This window comes from Lutzomyia longipalpis, chromosome 2, assembly GCF_024334085.1.
Source record: "Lutzomyia longipalpis isolate SR_M1_2022 chromosome 2, ASM2433408v1".
Lineage (NCBI taxonomy): Eukaryota > Metazoa > Arthropoda > Insecta > Diptera > Psychodidae > Lutzomyia > Lutzomyia longipalpis.
Genome location: NC_074708.1, coordinates 19,865,612 through 19,888,567, shown reverse-complemented (window position 1 = coordinate 19,888,567; position 22,956 = coordinate 19,865,612). Strand labels below are relative to the sequence as shown.

Here is a 22,956-nt window from a genome sequence, read left to right as displayed (position 1 = left end):
GTCCCTTTACTAATTAATTATTATGAGTATACATAGATATTTTACTTAATTTATAAATTATTTTTCTTATTATGATCTCAAAGTTACATTTTTTTTTCAAAAGATATCGATTAGGTTTAATTGAAGCTTAAGATACAGGACACTGTGCAAAAAGATACATTAATTTAAATCGCCAAAAATTTTTGCTAAAAAGATTGGAATATTTGACGTATTATGTCCATGAATAATATAGATATTCATTGAATATTATTGCCCATTTAGAAATGTGTGTATAGGATGAATAGTGTGCGCTTAACTTTCGAAAATCTCATGAACTCTCTCAAAAACATGGTGAGGTGTTCATTGTAATTTAGGCGGTGTGTTGCCTTGTCAAAATTAGCCACTAAAAGAAGTGTTGTTGCAACACTGCGGTCTACACTGTTTGCTATTGTGAGGGATCTTCAAGGCTTGCAACTGTCCTTTCGAGATACTTTCTTTTAATATGTCCAACAAGTGTCCTTATTTTTTCTATCTTCCTATTTGCTTCATTTTTTCTTGTTGCTGAACGTTTTTTTTCTATATATTCAACACTGCGTACAATATTCATAATGTAAAAAAAAATATTTTAAAGAATCTCCCCCAAAAAACTTAAATTGATATGAAAACGTTTGTACATAGTATAGGTATGTGGAATGATTATTTAATTAAAAAAACTGATCTAATATCTATATTTTTAAGGCAAACTTTACGTTATTGGAAAAGCTCCATGATACAAAGTTAACTACCTTTGAAAGAATATGTATGACTATGTATTTTTACCCTAATCATGACTTTTTATATTTTTCGTTAACAAAAATGTTGTAGGTACCGAACAAATCATTTTCAAAATCATGCTTTCTGTCATTGTTATGGGAGATTTTTAACAAGAAATCAAGAATGGGCATTAAAACGATTAAGCGTCGTGCCGAGACTATTAATGTACACAGATTTGTACTATTTAAGATTTTTTTTTCTTACACACACATTGTTTACAATCGCTTAGGTAGAGTTCATTCATAATATTTTGGAAGTCATTATATGCGGCAAATTATTGCTCTATCCGATAGTACATAAATAACGTAATTATTGGTATTTTACTATACGGATTCCCTCTTATTCATCATTCATTCCCCCGGCACGACGTCGGTATGTCTCTTACAAACACACAAAACACCCATTGAGAATCAATGGAGTGACTTTAATTGATGTTTAGACAAGTTCTTTACCATCATTTGCCGATTTGTTATTAGTCAAATATTTTTTTTCCCTTTTATTTCATATTCCTAATACATCGTAAAAAAAACTGTATCCATTTATGTATTATGATATTTTATGCGTGTACGTTTTTGAATTAACAAGAACATTAATTTATCTAACTCTTATAACTCCTTTTAACACATGAAAACCTAAGTATTAAGTTCCCCCAAATATATAGCCTATAGCTTCTACTTTTTCGCAGGTGCTTGTATAAAATTGAATACGATATAACATCATAGACAAACTAAACAAATTGTCTTGGAATGTATTAATGCTATCAACCAGAGCACGTGTTGTGTATTCTTTTTTCCTGACCAGCGCAAATTTTTCTACCATCATTCTTGCGTTCATTGATAATTTTATACAATGAATCTGCTTCGTGAGGCGTGTATGTTTTATGGATTCGAAATGATCGCTTTTGTTATTAGATTTCATTCATTAGTAGAGTGTCTAAGTCGCTCACAATGTGTAGAGGTGTTTTGATAAGCACTACAGAACATTGGTATATTTTATACCTACATCATCTCTTCCTAAAATGATGTATAGGTATCTCTCATATTGATTGAATATCTCAATAGATCCTATAAAAAATTACATCAATACGTACTGATCATTTTAAAATCAGGCCATAAATTAATTTAATGGTTGTTTAAAGACTTTACGAGTTACTAAAAGTTGTACTTTTTCTACTTTTTCAGAATCCTTCTTCTTTAATGATGGGTCTCCAAGCGGCGGCCAGTAAACGAAAGTACGATGGTAGTGAGGGCGGCGAGGTCAGTGAACAGCAGGGAAGCTGCTCACCGGCCAAAACAAGCCGCTGGTCAGAAACGGGTGGTGTTTCAACTACACCTCCAACGATGACAACATCTGTGATCTCATCATCGGGGCTCGGTGAGGACAGCATTGCGCGTCTTGAAGCGGTCACTGTGCCCGGTGAGACGACATGGGCGGGTGAACCAATTGTGGATAGTATTTCCCGACTGCAGGCAGTAGCAGTACCGGGTGAGGGTACGTGGGGTGCCGATGGGGCAAGATCAGCATTGGCCACAACCCTCCTAGCAGCGGATGATCTCGAGGATGATGATGACGACTTCGAGGATGATTTTGATGAAGATGATACAGCCATTCCTAGCTACTTGCCGCTGAGATATCCATGTGCCCCACCACGGGGCTACGGACCACCGGGATCGTACTCACCACCTGCCAAAAATAGTTACTACACCGAATCCTATCCAGGGCTAACAACGTGTTCGCGTGGGATGTATGGTCGGGGACCAGGATATGCATCAGCTAGTGGTTGGATGGGTGGATACTACACCCCGCCAGAGGCGACGAGCCCCCAGCAAACAATCCGCTGTGCGGAAAATGGGAAGTCGTACCTGGAGTTAGGAAGTGCAAGCTATAGTTCGAATAATGGGATGTCAAATACTCGTTGTGGTATTAAACGGTGCTGTGATGGTAGAAATAATTGGTGCAATAGTAAACAATGTTACAAGGAAAGACGTTTAAAGATGATGAATCTCAGTATGTTTAAGTTATCACGCTTCCGTCAGGTGAGCGAACAGAGTCTCTATCGCTCAGTTCTCATTTGCAACACACTTAAATGCATTGAGCGAGAGATGGAGATGGAAAGTAAGGAGTTGGGAATGCATCAGCACCACGTGACAAGTCCACATCACAACCACCATCATCACATGCATCACCCCCAGCCACCACTACCACAACCACCGCATCCCGCTGAATACCATCCACAGTATCGGACACCGACCGTACACCATGGGAATCATGCATCTCCTGAGATACACTACGGTGGTCCTGAAGCACCTCCCTCTAGCTTCCAAGTTCCCTATAACGGACGTGCTGCAACACCAGCACCACCCAGTCTGCCATTCAATGACTCCTTACCGCCATATGATCACCACCCATTACGCGATGCTGCCCATAGCAGTGGCCGTGCCACACCCTTCCCTACAGCTGGTCTCCCAGACACGGACTCTGGGTATGGGGATGAGGATTGTACGCGACCTATAAACTGGGGATCTGTCCTAAGTCTGTCGTCACAGTCTGCCCTGGATCCGCTCAATAATAATGATCTCTTCGCTACATCATCAACCACCAGCACACTAGCTCTCAGTAGTAGTAACAGCAGCACCAGTAGTAGTAGCAGCAACAGTTGCTCCTTTGCTGCAGCTACTACTTTTTCCTTCGCCTCGGCTGCCTCGTGCACCGTTACAGCGACAACTAACTGGGATTATGGGTTGCTAGACATGGACCTCGGCTTAGGACCTGAACTCACTGAACTCCTGCCGAGTTGGAAACTGACACCACTCAGTGCAGACGATATACTCAAGTCAGTACCGGAACAGCAGGAAATGGACTCAGCTTTCACACACATCATGGTCGGGAGTTAGTAGTGTGAGGGACAAATAATTTACCCATCCCTCCATTTTCGATGAGTTTCCATTTTTTTTATAACCAAGACTCCTATCTTCATGTCGCAAAAAAGCGTATCAATATCACTCAGCTATATTACGATTATTTTGATTTTAAAATTGGTATTTTTATGGACAAAAATGTTAAAATTTTTTGCTTAGGCTCTGTGATCTGAATTTTGTTATATGTACGTCAAAATTGAATTTTTATCTACCCTAACTGAAAAATTGGAAGAACAATTAGCTTTATCAATTAATGAAATAAATACCGGAGATGATAAAATCATAAAAGGATCCAGAAAAAGACTCAAAATATTATATTTCCCAACTAGATGTAACGAAGTGGTTTGAGAAAAAGTTATAGGGTACCTATAGGTAATTTTCTTTATGAATAACATATTTGAAAATACTCAATCTTCAGAAATTCGTAAAAAAAGCAACTTAAATAGTTCCGATGCTTCCTATTTTGCTTGATACAGAACTTTAGACCCTTTAGTTTTATTTTACTTACATAATACATATTAAAACGATATATCAGTTACAGTAGAATAAATTATATTAGCCCTTTACATGCCATAGCAAGCTAATGCTTTGGAAGGTGTATCTGTCATCCCAAACTGATTTTTCTTTTTAACTCACATCGTGAATTTTTTTTATTTCTAAAAAAACCAGATCACAAAGACCGAAGCATTGTCCATAAAAAAAATTGAAATCAAACACACAAAATACGATTTTTTTTTTTGCATTAGATGTGCGACATAATACTACTTTTATAAATTGTCCCATTATACAGAAATACATTAAATAATCCATATAATATAGATGAAGACTCAAACATCTATGATAATTCTTCCATTTTTGTTTAAAAATTTACAAAAACTCAGTATTCTTTTTAAATAGCAAAAAATTATTAAAATGTATTTCTTTCAAATCATTATTTTTTTTTTTTAATGTAATTCATCTTACTTAAAACGGGTTAATCTTTTGACGCATTTTTTTAGAAAAAAGAAACGCTTAGTTTTACTTTATCCGACCATGATTCCTTAAACATACTTTTATGTTTAGAGTTTTTTGCTCAGGTTGTGAAGGCTGTGTCTACAAGCAAAAAAAAACTACAGAAATATGAAACGAAAATTGTAAGAAAAATGCAAAGAGAATTTTGTGACTCGCCATTTAATAAACAAAAAAATTACTGGATGTAAAACTTTTTTTTTTTCAAATTAATAATATGTAAATGTATCAATAGTTTTTTCCTACTTCTTATAAATATATATTAAAAAGAAATTAAAATACGTAACACAGCGAAGCGAAGATGGGAATGAAAATCAAAAATTCACGAAGTTGACAAAAAAAAGAACAGAATGTTTTTTTTTAATTTCATTTCTATATGAAGAAGTAAGAAAAAAATTATGTAAAGTGATAATTATCACGATGAAATAGTGAAGAAAAATCAAAGAAGTGAAGAAAATAAACCCCATAAAATAGTATACCTATTTATTCTAATGATGTACGTACACTTCCTTAATAAAATTTATTATTAAAAAGAATCATGTTCAAAAACAAAATACTTGAATTACATGAGACAAAAGCGAATTTTTTGGTAAATATGAAGTTTAAGAAAAAGAGAAAAATATCTGTTATACAGGATTATTTTTTCTTAATTTTTATTTCCATCCAGCCATTTTTTTTTAATACAACATTTTTTAACTTGTATACATTTTAAGCAATAGCTTCTTTTTGAAAAGCAATAATTGTGGTAAATTTTAATTCTTAAGCAATAAAATACATTTAATGTTTTTCACATTGAAAAAAAAAATTAAAAGAGCTTCTTCTTGATTTTTCCGTCTATTTTTAACAATTTTCTCATTGAGTATTTTCATTTCATTTTTTTTTTGACAAAAACATAAATTTTTTTTAAACTTGCAACCTAAGCGAAAAATCTCTTCGTGTGAAAACTATATAAATTATATACGAGGAAATGTGAAATTTAAAAGAAAACCCAGAAGAAAAAATGGAAACCAACACGCCAAGATAACAATTTGTAAATAATTTGCAAAATGTAAGAAAGAAGAAAGTACGAATTTGTAAAAAGAGAATCTAAAAATGTAATAGTTGAATTTTTTTTAATGTGTAAATAAAAAATATTTCCGCCACAATTGCTGAAATTTACTTATATTTAATGAAAATGAAAAAAATAGATAAAGTAAATAGAAAAAAAGTATTACAAAAAACGAAAAATATTTTCTTTTCTCATTTATGTGAAATTAAGCAAAGAAGTAAATATTCAAGTGAAGGAAATTGTGAAAAATCTATTTTCCTTTATTAATATGAGATGAAAATATTTAAGAAAAAAAAGAACATTAAAAAATACACTCAAGAGAAAATTTTAAAATTAAAAAGTAAAAAAAAATGAACAATCTAGTCCTACTTACCGATATATTATTATAAAATAAAAAATATATAACTAAAAATTATGATAAATTATAAGAGAATCTATTATATAAAAAAATCCAATAGCTGATAAGTTATATTATTATTAATTATTATTATTATCATTGAATAAAAAAGATTATGAAAAAAATTAACAAAAAAAAGAAAAAAAATTGCAAAAGGCATGCAAAATTACAGAAAGATTGCAAGAGATTATTTTTACGTCAATTACAAGGGCAAAAATCTTGAAAATTTCCCCTGAAAAAAAAAAAGAATTAAGTAACTAATTGAATATCCCACAAATCTCTCAAGCAACATAATTAGGAAAAATTTGACACACCAAATTAATAAAAAAAAACATGAAACAGAAATAAGGTTCTTTTACAAAAAAAAAACTAAAATCTCTTTATCAAACTTTTTATTGAAGAAAGATCTTCACAAAAATTTAGTGTATAAAAATTATTGAATAAAAATGCTAATAAAATTTGATGTTCAATAAATATGTACAATCCAGAGTAAAAAAAACATAAGGAATTAACTTTTGAAGTAAATTAAAAAAAAAAGAAAGAATCCATCGTTTCAGAAAGGTTGAAATAGTAAAAGAAAAGAATGGCTAAAAAAAATGTGGCGCAGTAATTGGATGCAAAAAATAAGCGGGAAAATTTCGAGAAAACAGAAAGCAATGTTTGACTTTTATGTTACTTTTGCAAAAAAAATAAAGAGAAATAATTGTTAAATTGAGAAAAAAAATCTTTCCTTCACATTTTTTTTGTAAATTTCTAAAGAACTTGGTAATAGAGTCACAATGGCGAACAGGTATAGGTAAGAGAATGAATTTAATATATCCCTCTCTAATAAAATAAAATCCAGTTTTAAAATATATTTTCCTTTACAGGTGGTTAGAATGAACTATAGAAAAGAATAACAAGCGATAGAAATATGTATTGAATATAAAAAAAAGATACATTCCTTGCCTTTGATCTTGAAAGTAATGCTTCTGATGATTTCCCCTTGCACATTATGGGTATTTTCTTATCTATTAAAATTGATTAAAAAAATTATTGTCATCATGACGATGATTACGGATTTTCAGAATCTTCCATGCTCAGCACATCACACAACATCCAAACTATTGTTAACATAATCGCACAATCAAAATTTGCCCATCGCCAATTTTCAGCCATAGCTTAACTGCAAAAGAAAAAATCAGAGCCTACTTAGCATTATTTGTTTACTAGTCAAAAATAAAAAAAAATTCACATAGAAAATCTATTTTGGATGAGAAAACTCTAGAAGTCTTGTGAAACACAAGAGGGCTGCCAAAAATTCCTACCTTTAGAAGTTAGTGTCGGAAAAGGTAGAAAAAATTCTGAAGAACACTACATCAAAATATCCATTAGACAAATATTTCTCAACAACAATCCGCAAACATACATATTTTTCCCATTTTTTTTTTAATAAAAAGAAGAGAAAAACAAACATTTTACTTTATTCGTATCGTTTATTTATACGTTCATATTTAAATATTTTTAATCATAATATAAAAATGGTATAGCAAAAACCATAAAGCAACATCTCATCGTAAAAAAAGAAACCATTTTTCAATTTCAAATAAGTTTTTTTTGACTGTCAATTTTTTTTTCATTTTCCTAATTTCGGAATGTCAACTTCTTACCAACTATTTTTTTCTTCATCTTAAAAAGAGGGCGCTACAAAATCTAATTCCGATGTAAAAAAAAGAATGTATTTAACATTCAACAAAAGATTATTATTATATAAAAAAAAATTGGGATAATGATTTGAAGTGACTACATAAAAAATTAAGTACTTATACAAAAAAATGTCTTACAATCTACTTACAGTTATATAATATTCATTTTTTTTTCTCTTGAGTCTAATATATCAGAAATTTCATTTTTTTAAAATCTTGTTTTCTATCTTATGCATGTTTTTTTTCTCATTTTTGGTGTTGAAATTTAGGATAATTTTCAAGGGATTTTCCTTTTTTTTGCTCATTCACATTCAGTCTGATCAGTTTCTGTGACTACAGGAGGATTTCATTGCGACCAGATTTTTTTCCATGGCAGTTATAAAACCCTAAATATTAGAAATGCGTTTTTTTGGCAATCAGTTTTTTTTTAATAAATAAAACACCAGTCTGTCTGCATATTTTTTGTGCAATGTTTTCCTCCGTGTCAGTGCAGTTTTTATTTATTTAATTTTTTTTTACTATTTTTAGTTAATAAAAACGAGGCCAAAAAATCAGTCAAAAATTTCATTCTTACGCTCAAGTTTAATATCTATTTTTTTTTATTTAAATACTACTTTTTTCATTTATTTTTCATCTCAAATATGATTTCTATTGTATTCGATTTTAATGATGGTCATGGAAATAGTCGAGAATAATTCGTAGTTCCTTTTTCTTTCATATTGTTCCTTCTCAACACATTAATATTACGTTTTTTTAATTATATAATTGTTTTCATATAAAAAAGATAAAAATTTAAATGACTTTTTTTTTCTAGAGAATAAATTTAAAAAAAAATTTTTTTTGAGCCTTGAAGATAAAACTGTTCACATTTTTTTTTGACAAATAATAATAAAAACATGAATGTTGTATTCTTCCAAATTATCTTGTGATCGATTAAAACAAAATAATATGATAAAAATTGTTACTTAAAATATTACATATTTATCACTCTTATCGAAGTTCATCTTAAATACTGATTTCAAATTCAATATCGTTCTAACTAATTATTTTTCCTTAGAAAAAGAACCATTTTGTATTAAATTCTTGTAAGAATGCGACATGAGAGAACATTTAAGGATTAGAGTAATAAATTTTAACACGGAAACAAATATTTACGGGCATTAAATAAAAACTACTATTTTTTTTTTTGAAATATCGTGTGAAGAGTGTGATTACGTGTTCAGCTGATTTTTTGCTGTTGTTGCGTCAAAACTTTACGATTCCGCCTCCACAGGCTGCGGGACGGGAGATTTGACCATCGGTTCCACGCATTTCTTTACAATGACCTCACTAACCTGATCGCTGCCAGTGGATGCATCCGGTGCGGCATCTTTTTCCCCATCTGCTGGTTCGGACACAGTGGCTTCTTTTTCAGCATTCTCATTGTGTCCATTCTTAATCTCACCATCCTTGCCATTTTCGGCCTTCTCTTCCTCTTTAATTCCTTTATCACCTTTGTCGCCGTTTACTCCGTCGGAAGTTGTACCCACGGCATCGAGAGCATCACCATTTATGCTTCCAGTTGCTTTCTCACCATCAAGTTCTTTAACGTTTTTCTTATCGTCAACTGCAGTTTCTTCTGTTATTACCTTGACTTCTTCTGGCGCATCTTTAGTTACTGCAAGCTCCTCAGTCACTTCTTCAGTGGGTTTCTCTTCTACTTTCCCATTGATTACTTCTTCTTCCTTCTTTTTCTCTACATTGACATTTGTCGTATCTGTGGCATCATTGGAGCATGTTTCATCTAATTTTGCCTCCTTTGGGATGGTGTTCTCCTGTACTGTGTCAGATATTTCGTCATTACTATTAGCGGGAGTTTTCACATTGTCCTCCTTTTTTGTAGAATCTGTTGCAGGAATTTCAGCAACAATCTCATCCACAGTTGGCATATCTGTCGCATCCTTTGAGCAAGAATCAGCCTTGACTTCAACAGATTCCGTCCCTGTTTCCTTCTCATCAACTTTCTCTTCAATAACCTTTGGCTCGGCTTCAGTTACTTTCTTATCAGCCTCTGCCTCCACATCTTTAGCTTCAGTAATGATCTCCCCAGACGGACTCGCAGCAGCAACTTTTTCTTCACCATCAACCTCCATCTTTTCCACGATATCTTCCTTTATCTCATCAGCGACCACAGATACTGCCTTTTTAGTTTCTTCCACAGCCAAATCTTTCTCTTCTCCCACGGGTACCTCTTCCACAGCCTTCACATCGTCAGATTCTTTCTTAGTCTCCTCAGTAATGATTTCTTCAGCTTGTTCCGTCTCCATTTTTTCATCCTCATCATTTTTCGGCTCAGTCTCTTTATCAGTTTTTGCAGCAGCAGCATCAGTCCTATCAGTTTCATTCTTTTCCTCAGCGGTAGTGTCACATTTGGGTTCATCGTCAGTCTTGTCTATTTTTTCAGTTACTTCTTCGTTCTTGTCAGATGCATCATTCATCTCTAGTTTAGCCAATTTTGCAGGTTTTGTAGATTCCTGAGACAAAAAACACATTAACATTCATATATTTGTATAAATTTAATTTTTTTTTTCAAATTAGAATACTAAGAATTATATTAATGCGGCTGTAGTTATTAAAATTAAATAGGCACAATAGAAGACAATTAAATGGATTTATACATTGTCAATAAGAATTTAATAAAACGGTAGGTATTTGTCTTTTTATAAATGAAATTAAATGTTCAATATACCTGTCATGATTAAATGATTATAAAATTAAAACTAAAATCATGATATTTTATATAAAATGATTTATATACAATAAATATATAAATTTAGGATGATTTTAAAACCATTCGTTCACTTTGGAAATACATTTTATTATATGAAATTTTATTTAAACACTTGATAGTAATTTTTTTTTCAATAAAATATAAGAAATTTTGTATTATGTTACGTAGATTCCGGATCATTCATTTTTTGAACACAATTGGTGAAATCTGGGAAATTATGGATTTTTCGTCTGTATAAAATTATGTAATAAGCAAACATGTAAATTATGCTTTTTAAAACTTTTGGTTTTTTTTATAATCCTTTTCCTTCACCCTAAGGTCTTTGGGATAACTTTTGGTGTTTCAATGTTAAAATTTCAGGTTTCCATTTTTTTTAATTAAAAAAAAAGACAATAATTTTATTCAGAGTTCTTCTTTTTTCTTTTTTAGATGTACCTGTTTATCCTCGACCTCTTCATCCAGAATCTTTCTTTTCCCCGTGACAACCTCCTCAAGGGTGATTCCCTCAAAGCTTTCCACTGTAGGGAATTCCTTTTTGTCCTCATCGGTGAGCGGTGCATTTCCTGGCCGAACAACAATCACAACATTCATTCCAGCCTCCTGGGCTGCCTTGGCTTCCTTCACAATGTCCGTGAGGAAGACAATCTCATTGGCAGCACATTCGATATTCTTGGCAATAGCCTCGTAACTTTCCTTTTCCTGCTTAGGCCCGATCTTCGTGTCAAAATACCCAGAAAGATGGACTTGAAGATCACCTGCGGATGTGTTACCGAAGAGCAATTTCTGCGCCATGACACTACCACTGGAGTAAATGTAGATCTTATGACCTGTCTTGGTCCAATTTTCAAATGATTTCGGGACATCATCATAAATGCTGTGAAAGCGGGAAGAAAAGCATATTAAGTGTTTAATGAAACATATTAAATGTCATGATGTTTCATTGAGGCATATAATAGTAAAACACGAAACAATTTTATGAACTAGCAAACAATTGAAAGGTTTTCCGCTAAAATAATATTTTGAATGCAAAAAATGTATAAAATGAAAACGACTTACTGGCCCTTGATTGATCCATCCTTATAACCACTCTCCCAAATCAATCCCTGCAACGTCTTCAGTGGCGTAACCTTTCGGTCATTTCCCATCAACCATTCGACATTTTTCACCACTGATTCAATGATCTTCGACTTTTCTTCGTCTTCTCCCAAGACAGGTACAGCTCCATCGACCTTTTCTTCGGTATCCTTTTCAGCGAGCTTCCGCAGTTCAATCACGCTCTCCTTCACATCATCCCTATCCCAGTTTTCCTGCAAGAACTTTTCCACATTCTTCAGGGCATACGGGAAGAGCGTTTCCTAGAAGAAAAAAAACGGATAGAAGTAGGTAAATATAATTAAACTTCTTTCTGAATATGATGAAAACATTTTTTTTTCTTTAATGTGCCTATTAGCGTTAAGGTATAGTATAAAATTCATTTGCATATAGCGCAGTTTTTGTAGCGTATTTTTGCGATTGTTCCCGTTGAATTGGCAGGAACTGTTTCTTTAGCTTGCATGTGTCTATTGTTAAAAACTTTTTTAGTCCTAATGAATGCCAATGAAGTATTGTTTTTTTTATAAGAATGTGGCATCAATATAATCTTTTAAGAAAAGATTTTCTAAAACACCTGTATCATATAAAACCTGTGTTATATATATGTATATGAAAAAAAAAAGATTTTGTTGGTTACGTTATTTGAATCAGCATAGTTTTCTAGTTACCAAATAAGAAAAAAAAACCTACACATGAAGCAAACAATTTGCTGAGCTCTTTGTTTTCTTTTACGGATTACAGATCAACAAATACCTTAAGTATTTTAAGATTAGCAAAGATTATTTTTCTTAATTTTTCAAATCCCTATAAAGAATCAAATTTGATTCTGATAAGGCCCGTTAATAAAGATAAAATAAGGATACAAACTGATTTCTTTTAAAAAAAATCTTTTTTTTTTGTTACGAGTAAATGTAAGTTTAACACATCCAGGACGGCTTGACGCACATCGGCGTCCACTGACAGTTCTCAATTCTATACGCTGTAACAATTTGCCACTCTTTTTGCGTTTGACATTTACCCGGTAGGAAAACTTCTCCAACATTTTTTCAGCCAATTTTGATTGCTGACTCGTGAGGTGTTCATATATGATTAATAAATTTTTATTTATTAAATTTCTGAAATGTGTTGGAATCAATTTGAAATGATTTGAGATTGATGTGACAAGAAAATGGAATATCTAGAATATTCTATTCTATTAATCTTGATATTGACAATAGAACGAATAGAACATTCTTAGATATTATTATCCTATAAAGATTATGAAAAATATCATGTCAGGAGAAATAAAATTTTCAAAAATTAAAAAAAAACAAGAAATAAGTAGAAGGATATTTAGAATATTCTAGTTTTTTTAATTGCTCTGTCACAGAGAAGATTTTAGCTTAGTACATGTATTATGAAGTTTTCAGAATTTTTAGAACAAAAAAATCAACCTGCTCGTTCACGTTATCATTACCATTTATTTTTAATATAAAATAATGTAAATGCTAGAAAATTCTCAAAATGGTTCAGAACGGATGGCGAAGCAATTTTTTTTTAACATATCTGGTATATTTTCTCGTTTCAACATAACCTAATTTTTATTCTGGTGCCCGAAAAAAGTGAGAATTATGGAATAAATTAGCAAAGAAAAGTTTCCAGAAGTTTCCCTTTAGGCTATAAAATAGTGTTCTAGCTGAAAATTCACATGGAAATTTATTTTTAAGTGTTTTGTAGCGGAAAATCTTCATCGCTTAAAACTTAAGGTGAGTTAGGTTATATATTTTGCGAAAAGAAAATTTTCCTCTTACATAACCTCAATTTAATTTTTGTGATAAAAAAATGCTACATAATGTTTAATAGCAAAAAGGAAACTCGTCTGAGAGATTTTCACTGAAATTATCCCATAAATCTGACTTTTTCCCACGTAAATATAAAAGTGCGGTTATGTTGGAATGAGAAAAAAATGCCAAATATGTCCAAAAAATTCTCTTCACCAATATCATACCATTTAAACTATTCCTCTGACTGTTCTGTGAGCTAGAATTTGATGTTCAACATACAACAGTTAGTGAAATCTTAAAGAAAGATTTTTGAAATTTAAATTGTATTTTAATTTGAATATTATTCTTTTTTTATTGTTTTGTTTTCGATTATTTTATATTAAAAGAATATTTGTGTTTCACTTAAGTGAGTATTCTCTCAAATAAATATTTTCTGATAACGTGCGAAGAACATAAGCACACTATGGTCCCACCGGGTAACATTTCTGGACGCCAGTGACTAATTGTTACATGTCGCGTAAAAAACTTTTGGGAAGTATTTTACCCGTCGTCAGTGTGTTAAAACAACTGAAATAGGTAGAAAAAGATTACTTTATCGGTCGATGTATGTGATTAAAGAACCATCAAATGGTTTCATGTGGATGCTTTGTGAAGATGTAGGTACATTTTTAATTTTTAGAGTGGAAAAATGAGCACTATCCTTTTTTTGGATTTCAGTTTTTCATATCAGAATGCATTTAAGAAAAAAAAGTAAAGAAAATAAAAAAAAACGCGAGGACGTTTTGCTTCTCTTCTCTATGTTTCTTTTTCTTTAAACACTATTTTTGTTGCCATTTTTTTTAAGTTTTGTGTTGCTCGTCTTTCTGGCCATATACGAAGAACGAGCAAATGCTCCGAGAATATGGGATTTATGCTCCACAAAAACAGGTTTTTTCGCAATTCACCAACAAAGATGCACCCAAAAGAGAATGGTGAATAACGCAGAATGGAAGGCAGAAAAAATACATTGAGAATATTATTCTCGACGTCTTGACCCAGGAATACATTACGAGGGCGACTTTATCAAATTGAATTCCACTTCAGCAGAGCTCTATGCTTTGTTGCTGGGCGGAAAAATGTGAATAAAAACCACAGAATCCGCCACCTCTTTTGCGCACTTCCTCATATTTTTTTTTCTTAGCAAGCAAAATATTATAATTGCGTGTCTCCAAATTGAAAAATCCGTGAGAATGAAGAGACTTTCTTTTTTCTCTACGACACCCCGAGTAGAAGTGGTCGGGTGTCCATGACCTGTCCCACGAACGGGATAGGTCGTGATTGCAGACACGCTATGCACGACGCTTCGGTTGCCCTTCCCACCTTTGCGATACCCCCATTTTAGCAACGTCCCCCTATGTACAAATCAATTTTCCAGCATCCCGACGACGAAATTTCAACAACTGACCCAACGCACGATTACACGACATTGGTTGGCCGAGGGATGATTACTGGAAATATCTGCATGAAATACGCGTATTAGGAGCAGCAGAAATACCACTCTATATTGAAATAAATGCGAAAAATAATTCATGAATTTACAGACACGAAATAGACAAAAAGTTCGACCATTTTGGATTGTGAACTACCACTAAACGCCACAGAGGTTTACATTGGGTAACTTTTCCATTGAATTTTCCAGCCTTTTCTACTGATAGTACATTAAGGAATCGCCCAAAAAGCTTCCTACTTTGATTTCTATCATTTTTAATATCATTTTAGCGTACATTCACCCTGATAAATGATATAAAATGCTATAAATGTAAGGAATGCCGGTCGCATGGTTGCTAGACCCAAGTTTTTTCATCACCTTTTGCAATACCCAGAGAATGTAAAATGATTGAACTTACTTTCACAAAGTCAATTGACGACGTAGTTCCTTCGATATCGCAGAGGATTGATTTGGAAGTCACAGTATTTCTATTCAGTTCCATATTGAGATGGAAATTTAGACAAACTTGGACGATTGAACCGCAGTTTTTTAGTTTTTTCTCCGAGAAAAGGTCTTTCTCCTGCGTCTTTAGAAGAATTTGACGTTTTCACCGTCTGCCATACACACGGTCCCACAAAGCTCGAATTCCTATAAGAATAACCCAGAAAGTGCATGAAAACGGAAAAAAAATTTATTTTAAATTTAATTTGACGGTTTTAATGTTTCATGCAACTTGTATTCATTTGCATAGTTCCTAAAATTATTATTAATAAATATTATATTCTGATGTAGGTATTATTTTCAAAGATAATTGATATTATTCCACCCAGAAAATAAAATTTAAAAGTTTAATCTGTGTTAAATTTGAAAGCCAACTACATACAACATATTTCATTTTTCGATACACTAGTCTAAAATCTGGTCTAAACTTAGCTTTCGAAATCGTATGTTAAAAGCCTCTTCTCGATTTGAAAGCTTTGCTATTTTATACATAGTAGTGCAAAAAAAAAGTACTTTAAAAAAATGTACAAAAAATAAGGAACTTGATAGGTGGAAATAGAACGGGTTTCCCATATAGGGTTTCACCTGTATACCACTTTGGTCTTATATTGTTTGAGTTTTTCATAAGTCCTTATCTATTTTTATTGGCACACCGTTCTTCCCTAAAAAAATTAATGATTCTGAAACAAAAGAAATCCCTAATTTATTTTCTTTTTGAACTCTACATCATGACAAGAATTAACTGTTGCTCGTTACAACCATCGATAATCAAAGGATTTTTTTTAAACACTTAAGTTTAATGAAAAAAGAAAGTAATGTTTATAAGGTGTTATAAAAAATTGGTGAAAACGAAATTTTTATGTTGCTATAACAACCCTTTTTTGTGTTTAGGGGATTGTATAGGAATTGCATAGTATAGTCACCATAGTAATCCATGTGCTATGCGTTACATAGCAAATACTACATAATATATGTAATATAAAGGCGTGCAAGCAAAGCGTGTGGAGTGAAGTTACTCACTCAGCTCAGTGTTTGTTTCACACATTGAAGAACTGAGACATGTCGGAAAAAAGACAACGGGTGACTCTCCACCGTCTGATGAAGATGGTGGGAGTGGGATAACAAATCTCTTGGGGGAAAATAAGTATGTAAAGTAATGCGCAATAGGGAGCGACTGGGAAAATCCCCCATAGATAAGAACTAGTGACAACTAGGAGACACAGCACCTAAACCGATGGTGCCAATCATGGGGTGAGTCTGAGAAAATATGGTTAAAACATAGACCATGGAAATTTATGAATTTTATCAATTACAATAATTGCAAGAATGTTTACGCGAAGGGTTAAACGAGGAATTTCCCTTTGATCTGTCGTAGCCTTAAGAAAATTTCTGGTCGATAAGGATATCACAAAGTATTGTATTAGTAGTTATATTAAAGATTTTATAAACTTAAGTTTCATATAAGATGTTTTGTAATTTCAATTGAGTAACCTAAAAGTGCTTGCAAGAAGTTTGAGTCGATTCTTGTGAATTACATTTTTCGACGATTATACTATATACCTAATGTATATAATATACTATTTACGGGGAATACCAACTAATAAGGAGTGACCATGAGGAAAGAAGATCTTGTTCATCTTGGCAAAGTACATCATCTAATTGAGTGATCCCATACGAGATTAATCGTAAATGGTAATCTTTGCTGATCTCTCATGCATTTGTACACACATGTAATTCGAAATACTCGAGGTAATCTACTCTATTTAAGAACTTATACATCAAAATAATATTTATCTCATTTATAAGACCAAGTGATGAACCAATTTTAAATTTGGTATATAAACACACTGGAAGTTCTATTTAGTACTAGCAACAAGAAGTGCTGGAGAGTGAAGATTGAGAGTACTTTTTTCCTCATGGGCGTCTCAATATTGTTCCACATTTTTTTGAGCTCTTACTGATTCAGGGTATTTTTGTGGGGTCGTTGTGGTCAGAAATCTAGGGGGAGAGAGAAAGAGAGAGAAAAAGAGAGTTATAAAATGCCCCTTGAAGCCATCAACGAAAAAACGCTGTTGATGCGATTTCTATTTGCCTTTTGCAAGAGAGTCGTCATCGTTAAGGCCACAGAGGAGCCACGTGATAAGCGATAAGCGTGCTCAATTCTTTTTCTGCGGGGCAACCACAGAGTGTCGTTGGGAGTACAGAATGTACGAAGTATATGATATATACATGATGTTTCTCTGCTTTTCTGTCGCTCTGTGGAGCTCACAGTCCACATCGCAGCCCCACCATCATCCTCACAGAGCCGTCATGTCCCTGAAAATTGTTGGCTGCCATATGTACATATGGCTAATTGTGGTGTTTGTGTGCCTTTCGTGGCAGATTCCGTGGCAATCAAAAGTAATGACTAAGTACAAAAACGTCGCACAGAGTTTAACTCATCATTATGTACAAGCAGCTTTTCTGAGATTGTATGTATATGCAATTTTCCTCAATTCTGGGTGTCCAAGCCTAGAAGACAACCATCACACAACATATTAAACTAAGCGAGATTATCGTCGAACTAAAAGAAAACATTTTTCTTCTTCTTTATCCTTCATTCTCCAATGCACATCATCTTATTGCCAACATAGACAGGAAAACTCTAGGAAATCTTCCAATTTCTCATATAGGGGAACGTGGTCCAGTTCCGGCACTTAAACCTTCAGTTAAGTGGAAGAAAAATAATGTTAAACAAAAATCAATATTTTTAAATTTGATACCCATTTGAAAGTTCATTAATTATCATTTTTATTCCCTTAACCCTTTACATTTGAAGTGTTACAATAAATGAATGGAATCGGAAATTTTATAAAACATTTTCACAAAAAAAATTTGGCCCATAGCTTTTTTAAATTTAATATTGGTCTCCGTCGAAAATGTATAGGCATAATGCTTATGCTATATGAGAGCTCATATATAAAAACTGCAAAGATAAAAATTAAATATAGCATGGATGGAACAGTATAAAGCGAAAGAACGGTAAGTAAAACTTACGGGCTGTGATTCTTTCTTTGTCAGTGAAATGTGAAATTGACTGAAAATTGAGGATGGTCAAATTTTGAGGAAGGCTTTCTCGCGTACCGAATCACAGCCAACGCGAAGAAATTATGTGAAAAGCCTTAATCGTGGGCGTTGGCTGTGATTCGGTACGCGCGAAAGCCTTCCTCAAAATTTGACCATCCTCAATTTTCAGTCAATTTCACATTTCACTGACAAAGAAAGAATCACAGCCCGTAAGTTTTACTTACCGTTCTTTCGCTTTATACTGTTCCATCCATGCTATATTTAATTTTTATCTTTGCAGTTTATATATATTTATCTTTGCATTTTTATATGTATACTATATAATGTATATATATGCATTTATATATATTTAACTTTACTTTTATATATGTATGTATATATAAAACGCCCCGCTTCGCGGGGCGTTGGACTTATGCAACTCAAGATATGACATGTTAACTTTAAAACGCGATATCTCCGGAACGGCTACATAGATTTTCTTCATTTTTGGCATGGTGTTAGATATTATAGCCAACTATAACATATTCTATAAAGCGGTGCTCAAGATATTCATCGAAAACTCATCGAAAATTTTGTTTTCGATTTTAGCGCCATTTGTGGTCATTTTTTGAACTTGCGATGTTCCGAGCAGTTGTAGGGCTCATTAATATCTTTCATTTGAGCCCAAGTTGATCAAAATCGATCAAGCCGTTCTCGAGTTATGACCGTTTTTCAATGAAAAATTGTGGCGACCATATTGGCTAAACGGCTTAGCCGATTTTCAAAAATTAGGTATTGTTGGAAAGGTCTTGATGGCTCCTACAACATATCAAAATTTCAGACCTCTAGCTATAATAGGGGCTGAGATATAACCAAAATAAAATTTAGTGGTGCTTCAGGGGGGGGGGGGGTGGGATTTGACTTTATAATCGGATGTCTTCCACCCGATATATGAACTTTGTCGTTGACCGCAAGTCTCTATCTATTACCGTTCTCTTGCAATATTGCGTGAAATTACGGCCGGACGGCCGGACGGACGGACGGACGAACGGAAAGATTTTTGGCGCCACCGCTTTTTGGAATGTGGGGACCCTAATTCGTGCTCATCATAAGTTTGGGCCCGATCTGACGACTTTGCATTTTTGAGTGTACACAGAAGCTGTGCTTCTTTGAAGAAAGAATCACAGCTAAAATAGTATAGGAAGTTTAAGTGAATTTTAGCTGTGTTTCTTTCAGACACAGCTTTTGTGTACCAAGCAAAATCGAAAGTCGTCAGATCGGGCTCAAACTTGGGATGAGCACGAATTAGGGTCCCCACATTCCAAAAAACGTATGCGCCAAAAAAAAATTTTTCCGGCCGGATCATAAACTTAAATTGCAAGAGAACCGTAATAGATAGAGACTTGCGGTAAACGGCAAAGTTTAAATATCGACCTGAAGAAATCCGATTATGAGGTCAAATCCACCCCCCCACTCCTCCGTCCGCCATTTTGAATAACCTCAAAATTTTGTTTTCGCTATATCTCAGCCCCTGTAATAGCTAAAAATCTGAAATTTTGATATGTTGTAGGGGCCATCAAGACCTTTCCAACGATACCTCATTTTCGAAAATCGGTCAAGCGGTTTAGTCAACATGGCCGCCACAATTTTTTATCGAAAATCGATCATAACTCGAAAACGGCTTGACCGATTTCGATCAACCCAGGCTCAAATGAAAGCTCTCAACATGCCCTACAACTCTCTAGAACATCCGAAGTTTCAAAAGTGACCGCTAGGGGGCCAAAAATCAAAAACAAATTTTTCGATGAGTTTTCGATGAATATCTCGAAAACGCCATTATCGATTTGCTTTATTTTTTGATATGTTATAGCTGACCATATTATCTAGCTCCATGCCAAAAATGAAGAAAATCTATGTCTCCGTTGTCGAGATATAACCTTCCAAAGTTGGCATGTCATATCTCGGGTTCTACAAGTCCGATTTTGATCAACTCAAGTGCAAATGAAAAGTTTCGTGAAGCCCTACAAATATCTAGAACATTGCAAGTTCGAGAAATGACCGCGAGAGGCGCTAAAGTCAAAATCAAAATTTTCGAAAATTTCGAACTCGAATATTTCGAAAGTGCCATTATCGATTTACTTCATATTTTAATATATTATAGTTGAGGTTAAGACCTTTCCAACGATAGCTCAAACTCGAAAATCTATGGAGCCGTTCCCAAGATATGGCGTTTTAAAGATTTTTTGGGGGATGACTTTTCTACTTTTCCCGACTTTGCGCGTATTTAAATTAATTCGCGTTCTAGTTTGCTCTCACAAAATTGGTACACTGAAAGAAACACAGCTCTCGTAAGCTTGGTCAGCTTACCCGTACATTTCCTATTTGTTTAGGCAAAGTGTTATTTATTTAGACATTTTTTTTTTAACAATTGAGCTTCCTTAAAAAAAAATCCACAATCCTTAATCAGTGTAACACAAAGATCCTTTCACTTATTCGTGAGTTTAGATAAACTATTTAATATATCTTGATAAATACGATAGAAAGGTTTCTATGAGAATATTTGCAAATAATTTCGCACTTGATGTATTCTGTTCTGAGAAGAAAATCACCTTGTTTTATTCTTCACCCACATTCGCTACACCGCTTGCAGTAATTTTGTTTTTGTAAATACCTATATATAGCGCTGCGCAGATGATAGAATTTCCTCGGCAAAATTTCCACGGAAATTGCCAACAATAGCCAGTGCACCATGGGAAAAGATACGGGGAATTGGCGATGATGGTATTTATCACGTTTTCTCAGCTCGTGCTCATTCAAATATATATGTACATGTGAGATTGCTGAATAAATTTTTCTCTACATGATTGAGTGGCCTTCAATACCTACCTCCCAGCAGAGACTTCCAATTTCTAAACGGATGTTCTTCTGCCCTAACATAATTTTCCAGAATTTCTTTGTTATGCTGTTCATTGCAGAAAATTGTTTACTAAAAAATTAGTTGATTCTACTGATATGTGGATTTCCCTACTCAAGTACTAATATGTAACTGCGATTCCTTTTAATCTTATTGTTTTGTTTTCAAATTAATTTAGCCTTTGCTGGAAAATAGTCTCCACACCAGTATGTAAAATAATTTAAAGAAATCATCAGTTTTATCGTTTTATCTAATTTAAATAATAAATAAATGGAAATTTTATATAATTTTTCAAAAACGATTCAAAATCTCAGAAATTATCTTAGCCCATAAAAAATCTATGAACTAAATTAAACAAAAAAAATTGTTCACTTAGGACAGTCAGAAAAATATATTTTTTTAAATTAGTTTTGGGTATTCTTGAAATCGTAATGAATCTCTCCCGAATAATACCAATTTTTTACCATCTGAATTTTGAGGAGCTTTAGACCATAGACTAATTCATATATGTTGTATATGTAGGTAAATACAAAAGTGTTAAGGCTTGCGCGCAAACTCATCTTTACGTGGGCGCGGGGGGGTGTATGGAAGTGAATAGCAATTTTCAATGGAGCATGCCGCTGAACGTTGTTTTTATGTAACAAATGCGCGAATCGCTTTTAATTGCCACAAATTTGTGTGGAAAATCGCGCGTTAATTTTCTTTTTATGTGTAGTGTTTGAAGGTCTCGTTGACTTCTTTTTTACTATCTTTCTCCTTCTCACTCACACTTTTCACCTTTCCATTTTACATGGGATTTCCACACAATGCATTAAAAAGTGCATCAATGATTGCCTTCTATTTCTATGAGATTCTCTATCAAGAACTTACAAATACATGGGGATACAGATCTTATAACTTGCAATTAGTTGGTATACCACAATCGTGGCATACCAAGTATTGTAATCGTCGGAAAAACCGACCACCTCGGATCGGGCTCAAACTTGGTATAAGCACGTTTTGGACATCCCACATTACGAAAATGGTGGTGGAAAATTTTTGATCCGGCCGGCCTGCCGGCCTGCCGTCCGGCCTGCCGTCCGGGACTCTAAACTTTGCCTTATAGCTTGAGAACGGTAACAGATAGAGACTTCCGGTTTGAAGTTTTCTATAGAAATGTGGGTGTAAATTTTCTTTTTTTCGCATTTTCGAAATCCAAGATGGCCGCCATCCGCCATTTTGAAACTTCGTCAACCAGTTCCCTTGTAGCTAGAGATCTGAAATTTTAGTATGATGTAGGGCTTAGTGAGACGTTTTCACCAACAATTCATACTTGAAAATCGGTCAAGCCGTTTAGCAAATATGGCGGTCTAAAGCAAAAAGTGTTTTTTCAATATAACTTGAGAACGGCTTGACCGATTTTGACCATCTTGGTATCAAATGAAAGGTATTGAGAAGCCCTACAACTGCTTAGAACATTTAAAGTTTCAAAAACATCCACAAGAGGCGCTAAAAACAAAAACAAAAATTGCCTAACTTTAAGGGGCAATATCTTCGAACCCCGATCATAGATTTC

At 33.5% G+C, this 22,956-nt stretch overlaps 2 protein-coding genes across 2 annotated transcripts in view; one reads left to right on the top strand and one right to left on the bottom strand.

Annotated features, from left to right (window-relative positions):
- The window catches only part of LOC129789351 (uncharacterized), a 33,859-nt gene extending 26,972 nt beyond the window's left edge, over positions 1–6,887 (top strand). The window contains exon 2 of the mRNA XM_055826129.1: positions 1,974–6,887. Within this exon, the coding sequence (XP_055682104.1) occupies positions 1,974–3,686 (1,713 nt within the window). The 3' untranslated portion in view covers positions 3,687–6,887. The remainder of the gene's footprint in view (positions 1–1,973) is intronic.
- A 731-nt stretch (positions 6,888–7,618) lies between these two features.
- Positions 7,619–15,585, bottom strand: LOC129789332 (enolase-phosphatase E1). The gene is made up of 4 exons (XM_055826109.1): positions 15,360–15,585; positions 11,675–11,973; positions 11,054–11,492; positions 7,619–10,361 (listed from the first exon to the last, which is right to left on the bottom strand). The coding sequence occupies exons 1-4, from the start codon at positions 15,441–15,443 to the stop codon at positions 9,102–9,104; spliced, it is 2,082 nt and encodes a 693-aa protein (XP_055682084.1). The 5' UTR covers positions 15,444–15,585; the 3' UTR covers positions 7,619–9,101.
- Positions 15,586–22,956: the final 7,371 nt, after the last annotated feature.

Bases quoted from the DNA above. Each gene is read 5' to 3' on its own strand.
- LOC129789332 (XM_055826109.1), bottom strand. From the start codon at position 15,443: ATGGAACTGAATAGAAATACTGTGACTTCCAAATCAATCCTCTGCGAT. The intron at 11,493-11,674 runs GTAAGTCGTTTT...CCGCTTTCACAG, and splicing joins GATGGATCAATCAAGGGCCA to CATTTATGATGATGTCCCGA. The intron at 10,362-11,053 runs GTACATCTAAAA...TTTTTGTCTCAG, and splicing joins AAGAGGTCGAGGATAAACAG to GAATCTACAAAACCTGCAAA.